This window comes from Delphinapterus leucas, chromosome 4 (genome assembly GCF_059928025.1).
Source record: "Delphinapterus leucas isolate spDelLeu-1000000601 "Yukka" chromosome 4, BTC_Dleu_Yukka2, whole genome shotgun sequence".
NCBI classification, from domain to species: Eukaryota; Metazoa; Chordata; class Mammalia; order Artiodactyla; family Monodontidae; genus Delphinapterus; species Delphinapterus leucas.
In genome coordinates this window covers 38884686-38897559 of record NC_143132.1, presented here as the reverse complement: position 1 = coordinate 38897559, position 12874 = coordinate 38884686, and the positions used below count along the sequence as shown (strand labels likewise).

Below are 12874 nucleotides of genomic sequence, written 5' to 3'. Positions count from 1 at the left end.
TTCTGACAAAAATGCTGATGCTAAATTTGGTTCATCGTCTAAGACCAAAGACTTTGTAAACAGAAGAACTGAATCTCACACCTAAAGATATTTCTCAGGCTCACTTATTCTCTGTCTTTCCCATGACTGTTCAAGTTTGCTCCCTTCTCTGTGTTATAGCACCCTTTTTTGTAACAAGGTACTGCTAATTGCCCGCTTTTCTTCCATATGGTTGAAGCTCCTCTTCCTGCACACAAGGATGCATTTCATGTACAAATTGAAGAGATGTGCAAATTCTCAAGGTTATGACTAACAACTGGAGTAGCTTCTTTTGGTCTATTTTATCTTGATTTTTAATATAGCAACAGCTATGTTTCTTTATTTTTAATTGGATGTTTACCATATCTTAGGATAGAAATCTCAGCAATGGCAGGGGTGGTGAAAGAGTGTAAATGGAGATATGAACAGTGATTCATTTGTGGTCATTTATTAAATAAATATGTATATAGTGAGATAAATGTTATAGTTTATGAAATTTGAAGAAATGCCATTTAAACCTAATAAAATTAAACATAGTTAGCTTAGTAATTTAGATTACTGAATGAGAGAAAGAGATGAAGAAAGTAAACAAAAAAAATTGGCAAGCTGAAAATATTTAGTTCCTAGCTTTTCTTAGGCAACATATTCTTATTATATCTTTTAAACTATAATTTGGAAACATCTTTCACTAATTTATACATAAATGAATTCCACTTAAAATATAATTGCACCTGAAACCTCTAATTTAATAGGTAATGCACAGCTAAGTGAATATCATATAAATTAAAAGGAATATAGTACAAAAATCATAAAATATTTATTTATTGACTGAATCCCCACCTCCCTCAAATATGGACTAGAACATTAATCACGCAGGTGAGCTTGGTGACCTCCTTCAATTCCCAGTTGTTCATTGAAGATAGGAGGGAAAAATAGACATTACACTAACATTCAATGTTGGTGCTACTATTTTTTCTGTATAAAGCAGACGCTATGAATTGCCTAACTCATAAAATACGTTTTCTTTTCACATATCTTCGTGCCATTTGAAAAATAATATCTTGCAACTATTAAGTAAAAAAAGAGGGAATGGGGTGTATGTGTGTGTGTGTGTGTGTCTTCTTTGAGGTTTATTTATTTGTGTGCTCCTTTGAAGGAAAAATAAATTTTTCCAGCACTTTTGAATTCCATGGTGTAAAGTTCACAAAACATCTTAGGAAATCTTTAAAAAATGAATTTCCTTGAAAAAGTAGAAAATTGATTTCTTTTTAGCAGGCTGGTTAAAATGGAACAGGTAAGAGTCACTTAAGCTGCATGTAGACAAATATAAAAGATTTGTTAAACACTTCACTTTGAAATAAAATATTTTCTATTATTTTAGCCTAATATATATATATATACACTCACAAAGAATATGAATACTTTTCATTAATTAAGTATAGACACTGATTATTTGGGGGAAATGCATCAATTTAATTGCTAGTGATTTCAGATACAATATGTTTAATCCCCATAATTTTAGGACCTGGCATAGTGCCATTTATATAAACAGCAGGTACTTGATAAATATTTATTGAAGAAGAAATGAACTAGGCTTTTTTTCTTATAATTAGGTCTTTTAAAAAAAGTTAAGTCAATATATATCTCTCTCCTTTTCCAACAAAGTGATTTGTTTGTACAGTCAGAACTTAATATCATAGAGATTTTGTTGGTAAGCAGTAAATTGCATTTCATTTGAATTACTGTTTGTAAAAAAAATCTTTAGAAAAACAATAAATTAAAGCAAAGTAGAACTTTAGATATTTACATTTCATATAACATCATAAAGTATTTTTTAACTTTTTCTTCATTTTTATTATTTTTCTACTCATTTTTATATAAGTTGTTATAAGAATGATCTTTAATCTCTTCTACTTATAGATTTAGCTCAAATACAGTTTTTTTAGTAATACTAGGTATTTTGAGAAATTCTTAATGTTACTATCATCAAGCTTTAGCTATCAATCTTGTACACTGCATAACAGGATTGACCAAATTATTAAAAATTAACAATTATAAGATACTAAAATATTTTTCTGGAACAAGAGAAAAAGTAATATAGTAACTATAAAGTAAAATCTAGCAGCAACTCAATATAATATTGAGAATTACTAGAAATTCTACAAAACACAAACAGTCTAACTGAACAGTCTTTACAAGTGAAGGAAAATAATGTTAAGTCTATCCTTGGCAAAACTTTAGATATATATTATTGTAAAGTCCTCATGATTTCAAATTACATTGTTACATTTAACACATATTAGGACAGCCAACGTGACATAAAACATGTATAAGAGTAAATGACAGACTTAATTTGGACAAATTGTCTCTGAACATTGCTTATGCAGAAATAAAGTTTAAAATGTGTATTTCTCTAATGTGCTCAAACAACTTTTTATTTTTTCATCATCTACTAACTACTTAAAGACTACTCAGAAATGCTTTTTTATATTTCTGAACGATGACGTAATAATTATTTTTGCCCTTAAGGATTACTTCAATATCTTTTAGGTTGCTCTGTTTGAGACAAACATACTTATTAGTAAACGGATGCCAGAAATTACTCATGGAGCCAACCATCAACTCCTGTCATCCTGGACAAGTCTAGAACATTTGCTTTCAGAACATTCTGTTAGTAGAATAAGTAGCTCCACTCAGCAAATCACTTCAGGCTGACATATTGAATATTTACCTAAAAGTTCTATGTGGCAAATAGTTTATAATGACCCCTGGATTATGCCAATTTTACAACAAATTCAATGCAGGCATTTTAATCTAGTTGCAGAGGAATAACAAATCATTAACATTAAACTAGGGTCTTAAAAAAGCAAACACTACCTCTGCATTTTTGAACATCTTATTTCTTTGCATTTATAGGGTAAGGAAAAAAAAAAAACAACAGTGTCCCATGTTCACATTTTAAACTCTCAATGTTGCAGAGCTCCATATATTCTCAACCTATATTCTGAAGCATTTTCATAAGAGTCATAATTGACACTAAGAAAAATTAAAATGTACCATCTTGTCTCATATTTTATTCCAACAACCTTAACTGATAGTAACTGAGGTGACTTAATTACTTCTTAGAAGTAAGTAAAATTGGATCTCTATTCCTCTACCCTTTATAAAACCTTTAAAAGCTCTATTTAATGTGTTTCCCAGGCCATAACAAAGAAGCATACTGTACCTCGTATGTTGCTGGATGTTGCAGATGTGGTTTGGCTGGCTGTTATGGCTACAGTGGTTGTGACTGTTGCAGTGGTAAGGGAGGGGATGATAGTAGTGGGAAGCAAAGTGTTGGGAACATCTGGTGAGTGGAAAAAAAATATAAAACAAAATCATATCATGCAAACAAAAGAGAAACACAAATGATTCAAATTACAAATACATATATCTTATTTGGGTTGAACTTTTAACAGGCTTAAACAGATTATCAGGTACAAAGCTGGCGGTACCACGCAGTTCTTGTCATTTTGTTTTTCATTGATTTTTAATGCTCCTACACAAAGCAAAAACTTGGAGCAATGTTTGCCTATAAGCAGATTGCCTGCAATATTTAGAGTAAAACTTAAAATGACAAGAATTCATTCGTTCGCTGAGTCGTTTAAGAAGTTTGACATGCAGTAGCAAAATACAGAGGTAAAACAGAAACTGACATGCTTTGTCAAAGAAGTAAACAAAGAAACAACACAACAGAAAATAAACACAAATAACACCACCATATAAGATTAAAGAAATGTTAACGATGGATGAATATATGCATGTTAAATACTCTGATTTTTTTTAGGCAAACAATGATAGGAAATAGGATGAAAGCAATCTTTAGATACAAACAAAAAAGAAGCCAACTGTTACTATTATTATTACCATTATTTTGCTTTTCCTTTTCTCACAAACGGTGTTAATGTACAGTTTAGAATCTTATAATTCTTACCCTGATTAGCTGGTAACGCCTTCTAACAATTTTGCAGTACCTAGGAGTCTTTAACAAGTATTGGGTCAACTAGCATGGAACTCAATATTCTGAACTGTTTATGACTTATTTTATTTGGCATACCTAGGAGAAGTTATTGAACATATATCTGAACCATAACATTCAACCACTAGTCCATAATCAGTCAAAGTTGGCAAAAGTTGACAGTAGATTCAAATACAGAGAACATAAAAAAGAGAAAAATTAGCTTAGAGTTTAACACCAAAATCTTCCTTTCACTCAAAAGCAGCTAAAACTTTGAAAAGCAGCATAGAGAACACTGAAACAATATAGCCAGTGTCAAGCAATGAGAACTTCAGTAAGATCCTCAGAGAGTCAAATCTTGTCTCAAGTGGATAGGCATAAAATTTACACAGTGAGGAAATTAGAAACAGTTCACAAATTACCTCTAATTACTGTGCTGGGTTTTGATTTCACATGTTTGCTACACAGCTCCTATATATTCAGAGTGTTTGACAGATTATTTTGCTATTAAAAAACTTCCTGTCATTCTCTCAGTTAAAGTCTCTGAGTCACACCAATTTTTTTCTAGTTCCTTACTTCTGATAAACAGCCCTACTCAATCCTCAGACTTTAACCTGCTGAATTCTCTATGCTGGAGACATCAGAAAACAGCATGAGATCACTCTCTTATCTTTGGTATTTATGTTTACACCTGTCTCCTGGCCAGTCACATTAAGAAAACAACCTTCTGAAAACCCAATGGTGCTACATTAATCACTAGAGAAAATGGGTATTGTCTGGAGTGCGATTACCATGATCATAAAGTAGAACTGACTTCAACAACATTAAAAATGAATAAATATTATGTATATGTGCACATATGCTTCTTGTTTACTAATTTCTATAATAACTTCTTATTTTCATTGTAAGCTTTCCTAAATAGTTTAGGCAGGCTGGAGGTAAATGAAAGACATTTTCTAAATTTAAAAAAAGTAATTTTAATTTTCATGCATTTCCAAAATAGAAAATAATATATTCTTTGTCTGTTAGCAAAATCATTTGCTCATTAGGATCTCAAAATATATGTATTTCATTAGTGCAAAGGGAAATATCTTCTGGGGCTAACAAATATAAGAATATACAATAATATTAGTCCTTTAAAACTCCATGGAAAGAACCCAAGATTACCAAACCTATCACTGATTATAAAATATTACATTATTTGCTATCAGAAAATGGGTTAGAATAAAATTTCATTGTATCTGAAAAGCAGTGTTTCAAAACCAGCTATATTATTTGATTCTGGAGTACAAATAACAGACTTTTTTTTTTTTTAAGCCAAAAAACCCCATATTGTTTGGATTTTTTTCCTTACTTCATATCAACAAAGATGGGTAATAATTAACTCTGATTTGTTTTGGAGATAGTCTATATATTTTCATGAGCATTCTTATATAAACCAACAATATCCTATTTCCCATATGAAGATGCATGATATATAGGGTTTCGCCCACCAGGCTAATATTCAAAAAACATTTAAAAAATGGGTAGTTTTAATAATTGTTGATCCACTTTAAGGGAACTGTCCTAGAGTCTTCTACAGGGTCCAGATAGATGAGATAACACCACTAACCATTATTGACTCATAGTCTGGCTCCTGCTTATCTGCTCATCATTCTCATCTTCTCCCCTTGACTTCATATGTACCTAAAAACAAACTGGCTAAAAGCAATTTGATGGAAAGAGCCTTGGCCGATACGACAATTGGGTCAAGAAAATGACCTGTCAAATAAGAAATGTCTCCCAGTCACTGTTACATATTTTTAATCACTAGTAACATTATTTCATCCTACATGTTCTGAAACATTTTAAACACTTTCATTTTTGCAAAAATTTTGAGGGTTTCATCAGTCTGTTCTTTCTTTTTATCACACATTCATGTCCATCCAATTATTTCAATTCTATTGTGAAATAGCAAAAGTTGAAATAATCTTAACATTCAATACCAGGAGATTAATCAGAATCAACTACAACTCAACAATGTAAGATTAGTTAGAATTAGTTGTAATTCTCAGAAAGGCCAAGGAAATTGTGTGATATTTCTCTTACCTAAACTTTCTATTGTTCTGATTTTATTGTTGTCAGTCTCCCCACTTGGCAATTAATCTTTGAATAGAACTCTGCCTACTTTATTGTTGGTACCCTAGCACAATTTAGAAGGTCAACAAAAGTTTACTAAATGAATTTGTTCATAGCATTATAAAAATAAAACATATTTTAGGGATCTAGAAAAGTTCACTTTTTTGACAGGTCAACTAGTCAATATAGAACTAAAATATTTCTTTACTTCTGCTCAAAAAAAAATCTTCTCTGTGTTTAATACATACAGACAAATTTTATTTTCTGAAGGATACATTTTCAAGATTATAACCTACAAATTCTTTCTTCAATAAATTTCCTTGCTAACAAAATGAATCTTTGCCTACGTATCCTGCAACTTTGAAAGCTGTGTGAGCCTGACCTGAGATTCATGTATTCCACACCACCTTATGAACTCTCTCCAGTTTCAACTGATTTGAGACTTTCCAAGAAAGGGTGTAAGACAACGAGGGCTCACTAAGTAACTCTCATTGTGATCAGTGGTGAATGATCTCAACAAATTTATGAGTTGTCTATTATTATCCCCACTTAATGGATGAAAGAACTTTGAGATAGAGTTTCCTCATCTTGAAAATTACACACATATGTATAAATATGTTATATTATAGAGAAAATTTTCTTAAACCTAAGTATAATGCAAAGAGAAATTTCTCTAACACTCCCATCTCAAGATCATTTATTTTATCTGTATGATTGTAACTCTTCTTTTTTTTTTGCCATACGCGGGCCTCTCACTGTTGTGGCCTCTCCCGTTGCGGAGCACAGGCTCCAGACGCGCAGGCTCAGCGGCCATGGCTCACGGGCCCAGCCGCTCTGCGGCATGTGGGATCTTCCCGGACCGGGACACGAACCCGTGTCCCCTGCATCGGCAGGCGGACTCTCAACCACTGCGCCACCAGGGAAGCCCTGATTGTAACTCTTGTCAAGGCAGAAATTAGTAAAATTCTGAGCTGTCTTCCTAAGTCCAAATACCCAACTCTCTAGTTTTTATCCTACAAATGAGTGGCAACATTTGGAAACATTCAGCAATTATTTTAAAGGTCCTGGTTTGATGCATTCACTTTTGGCCTTTTATTTAAACATTGATTATGAGAATGAAGCTACATTTTCATAAGGAAATACGAAATTGAAAACATGAGTAATAATAATTTGCCTTAGTTTTAAGGCATCTAGAATTCTGTACCTTTTAAAAACCATTATGTTGTTACTACAAAGAATACTCAATCAAATATAGTACAGGATAGAAAATGCAGGTCATTTTGTCCCCAAGACACATCCATTTTTATGTCTCCAAAGAATAAAAATACATTGATTCATATGCAGAAGAATTACAAACATGTGCACACACATAATAAAAGTAAGTTACTCCTGGTTCAACATTAATTTACTAATTCTGTTTATAAAGCCACATATTCTGCAATCATATTAATATTATAAGTAATTTGCTGAATATAACTTAAATTTAGAAGATTTTAATATATGTCTTACATGTTTACATCCTATGATTTAAATGGACACTAAGATAACTATAAATAAAAAATAGAAAAATTAATGGTATGCAATTCATGAATATTAAAATTCAGGAATGATAACTGTCTAACAGACAGGTCAGTCAATTAACTACATGATATTTCATCTCTGTTTTCTACAATACAAAGATGGGCTTAAATTTTTATTGTCATATTCCTTGGAGAGCATGTTAATTTAATCAAACACTGTTGAATTTGCCTGGAAAAAAAAATGGTTAAAATAAGAAGTTAATCATTTACAATTTACAAAAGAAATTTACTGTATTATATATTTTCTAGATGTTAAAGTATAAATAATGAAGTTAGTAATTGATAAAATATGTAGTGCATAAAAAAAGGTATCTTGAGAAGTGCACAAAGTGAAAATAACTAGATTTTATTTTTCAATTTTAGTTCAGATCTGATCAGATAAATTAGCAAATACAGATAAATTATTCAAATATAATTTAAATCCAAACAAGAGAAATTTCAATAAAGTTCTTCAAAATCAGAAATAAAAGCATATTCTAGTTAATAATAAATTTGTTTGAATATGATATAAAAATATTTTCAAGTTGTTAAAAATTTTTATCACAATATATACAAATGTGTAACACCAGATTCTCTGAAATTGTGATTATGTGTTTAAAATCTTTGCCTAGCACATCAAATCTTAGGGAACTACTCTATATACTAAAATGGATAAATCTTGCTAAAATAGCTTCATGATTTAAGTAAGATATTAAAATTAATTCATAGCGGTCTATGACTCACTATCTAAAACTTTATAGTTTTAGTGAAAACTATAGTAACCATAGTAAAATCAGGGATGTCCTTTAAAGGAAAAATTTGAGCATTTTTATTGATAGGAAACTGAGAAAAATAAAGGTCCCAGGCATGAAAATATTTGCTTATAGTTTTACCTACACATAAGATGTGAATTAAAATAAATTACAGTTTCCATTTTGTTTGTAATATATATAAAGTGCTGTTCTGACATAAAAGGAAAACTCAGGAGTACTTCAATAATATCAGACAGAACCCCAAATCTAGTCAATTGCACAATTGCATATTAGTGCAGACAAAGTCTAAGTAGGCTGCAAAAGTTACTCATGTGAGTGAATGTTGGGTTACAAATAAATGCAGTGTAAATACTGTGCGTTACTTCTGTAAGAACCTATTCACTTGCAGAAACACAATTTTAGCTCACACAACAAAGCTGTTGAATCAGGAAACTAAAATCTTTGTGTCCGGAGACCATGGCTAAACTTTGCTATGATAAAGTCATCAGTCCACCATGTCTCCTGCTTAACCTACATGACTCTGATGTGAACTCCAAACTGCACCCACCATTGTCTTCAGATACCTCAATGTTAAGGTATTCTGGAACAACAGGGGCTAGAGGTCTTCAGAGCATATATATGCCTGGCTTCTTTTCTTTATCTCTTATAGTACCAAGTTAACATAAACAGAAAAGCAAAGCCTGGAGCACAAGACATCTTCCCTGACACAAGTGCTTTCCCCAAGTTCTAGACTCAGCTCTTTCTGTTCTCTTTGCTGCCATGTTCTCAGAGCCACATCCTGTTTCACAACATTAGTTTTCTCTTTCTTGTCTATCTTTCAAGTCCAGTTTAAATATGATCTCATTTGTAAAGCATCCCCCAATTCTGTAGAGTTAATACCTTCCCTCAGTGTGCTTTCAAGCACTTTGCACACACATCTACACATGATTATTATACATTATATGACCATGACATGTATATTTATGTACCTATCTTTCCAATAAACTGTAAGCTCAATCTTTATAAATCAACTTGTCTTTGTTTTTAAAAATATAATTTTGACTTGGGACAAATTTACTCTGACGCAACCCCTCAGTATCACCCAATCTCATCTTAGAATAGTCTCCCTTTTCTTGATGTACCTAGTGAAACACCACTCTCAAGTTTCAGCCTGATTCCTACCTGCTCTGTGAAGACTTCCTTGACCAAATAAAACCCAACTGATTTCCCTTCTCTGAATATTTTTTGTGTTCTCTGAGTTTACCTCTGCTTCCCTCATTTTGTTATCTATACCCCTCTGCCATGACAAAGATGTTTACATTCATGACACACTACTATGAACACATCCAGTGTTATGTGTCTCTCACTAGCTACACAGCTCTCTCTCTCCTTCCCTACTTATCAAAATACATGTGTAGCACTATGGTAACATTTTGAAATTTTCTCTAATTAACATAATCAATTAATACACTCAACTATTCTAACTTTTATTAATAATAAAGTTCACCATAAATAGAATACATATCAGAGCTCTTCATTAAATCAGTGGTTGAAAACCGGAAGGCTATCACTTTCACTTGGCACTTAACGACTACTAGTGTTTTCTTTTTTTTTTTTTTCCATGAACCAATAAGATGATAATCTAACAGAAGAATTAGACATCAACTCCATGGTATATTTCAGTGCTTCCTTAGGGTACCTAGCTCTATGCTTTGAATTTGACTGGTGCTTTATAAATAATGCATCTTTTGGTGGTAATAGCAATGTTGTCAATAGATAGGAAATGGTATCACTTTTAATAACATGAAACAGTAATTGAGCCTTACACATGGTTATTCTCTGTAAAAGACTGTCCTCTCTCCTCCTTTTACCATTCATGAGGTAATTTTTAGGAATTCCTGCTAAGAGTCTTCAAGTCTAAAAAATAATTTAGAAAATTAAAATGCAGCATACTAAAGAATCTTATATTCCAAATGCAGTCTTTCAATGTTTTTAAAAGTGTTAGAGCTCTAAATCACAATATCCAATTCAAAATAATAGAAAAGGGGCCCTTTTTTTCACATCCTAATGAAGGAATTCGAAAAATGCAACCACATTTTGTTATTGGAGCTTATTAGAGCACAACAGATCCTGTATAACCTTGTCAAAATGAAATCAGTTCCAACAAGCACTGTATACAATAAACTGAAGAGTGGTACAGCACCTTTTTTCCAGTAACGAGCTTTTCAGGTTAAAGGTATGTTCTGTTCTCTACAAATTCAGTGTACAATAATTTCTAACTTGTCAACCTCTTTTGTTTTGTGGCAGTTTCTCTTTTTAAAAATTGCTTTCTGGCCCATTCAGAATGGATTTTCAGAGCAAAATTAAGTCTAAAGAGTCCCAGAAGCCCAAGCTGCTTGTTTCTCTCTAAGGACTAGTGTTCAATCGGGAGAAAAACTGCTACCATTTAGTTTGGACTCCATATGTCTACTTCCTTTCTGCTTTATGTCACTAACTCCCCTGGGTGGTCCCAGGATAATCAAGAGTGAATTCAAACCAAGGATTATTAGTGGAGATATAGAAGATTATTAGTGGAATATTATTAGTCAGAACTCGATGTATACTAGAAGTATTAAGGTAAGAAGTGTCTTTTTGAGAGAAGTTATTCGCATATCCTAATTTTAAAAATAACAGGCATCCTTAACTTTACTGATAATTGCACTGCCATTGGAAGCAATTGTAAGAGGAAAAGTTTACTGTATTTGCTTTTTTGCCTGTGCAGAGAAGGACATTTATCTGTTCCCATTATATTCAGCTACATGTAGCAGCCTATTTGGGTTATAGCATAAGAATGGATAACAGTTCCAAGGCTCTTACTTAAATGACAGCCACCAGGTTGACAAGGCCTCAACTAGCCAGAGCATGCCTCTTCTTCCAGAGCTGTATGGTAACCTCATCTGCTTCATAAAAAGGAGCCCTTTTAAAAATTAGATTTGAATGCATCCCTTTTCATTCCTCTGATAGCTTCAACTGGCTTCACATACTAAATGGAATCCTCATACAATAAAAAAAAGCTGTTTTTGAAAAATGAAAAGATGTACTGCAATTTTAAACTGTAGGTGGTAACCAAAAGTCATACATAATTACAAGAAAAGTTGATGAATAAAATCAGTTTGTCATTTGAAAAAAACGTATGTATTTTTTTTCTTTAAAATACTCTTTTACATTCCAAACCGACAAAGGAAAGTGAAATTTAAAGTGGGAAAAAAATGCCTTTGAAGTGGATGATTCCATACCATTTAGCTCCACCTACTTCCATACTAGGAGTTCTTTCCTAAAAGTGCTTTACCAAAAAGTAAATCAGATGATTTGATCAAACACTTTAAGTTCTGTGAGGATGTCAGTTTCCTCTGAGAGAACAGTACTGTCGCCCATTAGAAGAGAAACTTAAACCAAATATAAATATACACAAGGGGAAGTATGATATAGTAGAAAATTACTGATTGAAAAATCCAGATATTTTGATTTTTCATTTAGGTTTTGTGATAAAATAACTGAGAGACATTTTGCCTATAATTTAATCCCTCTGAATCTATGCTTCTTCATCTAGAAAAACAGAGTTTAGACCTGGTCATTTATTCATAAATTATTCCTCTCCTTATTTAATACACAAATTCCATAAAATAGTAACAATGGGTTCTGGAATCCTGAACTAAATATCCTTAAGGCTTAACTAAACTGTGCTACTGTACTATGTTACCAATTTGTATAAGTTAAAAAATGCTGTCATTAAATTGGAAGTTATTACACAGCACTAATTCTAGTGAATTCTAATTTTCACATATATGTTTGTTGTCTGATCGATTTTTAAAGGTAGTAAAATGCATTCAAATAGAATATTTAATATTGCAATATAAAAGCTTATTTAAATGAAAATTAAAGGAGAACTTGGGAGTGTTTCAAATATATTATTATAAACTTGCTATCCTGTAACTTAAAATCAACAAGGGCTATTTGTAGATACTTTTTGTGTAAGCATATTAATAGAGTCTCTTGGATGTATCCACAACAGATAATCCCTAATAAACACTAAGAATAATGTTAAGCAGAATTGTGAAGAAATGCCTATTGAACTCCACTTTTAATATGCCCTCCTATCACCTGTAACCCTAGAATTCAGAGTTCTCATGCAAAAGCAGGGTCTTTCTTAACCTTGAAAAAGCTTATTTAATAAACTAATTCACACATAGAATTTGGTGACACAGATTTATAACCTTCCCCAAATTATTTATATTTAAAATATAGGCTCAATAAAGAAGTGAAGATTTTACCAAAGTAATATATTTCTAATCGTGGAATTTCATATTCTCCTGGCTATGTCTCCTGAAATATTACAATTAATGAGGGGACCTTGAAACATCTGTGAAATTGCATCATGGTAAAACATATGA

At 32.0% G+C, this 12874-nt stretch overlaps 1 protein-coding gene across 1 annotated transcript in view; it reads right to left on the bottom strand.

Moving 5' to 3' along the window:
* The window catches only part of CADM2 (cell adhesion molecule 2), a 264551-nt gene that overhangs the window by 57121 nt on the left and 194556 nt on the right, over positions 1–12874 (bottom strand). The window contains exon 9 of the mRNA XM_089910397.1: positions 3245–3364. Within this exon, the coding sequence (XP_089766523.1) occupies positions 3245–3364 (120 nt within the window). The remainder of the gene's footprint in view (positions 1–3244; positions 3365–12874) is intronic.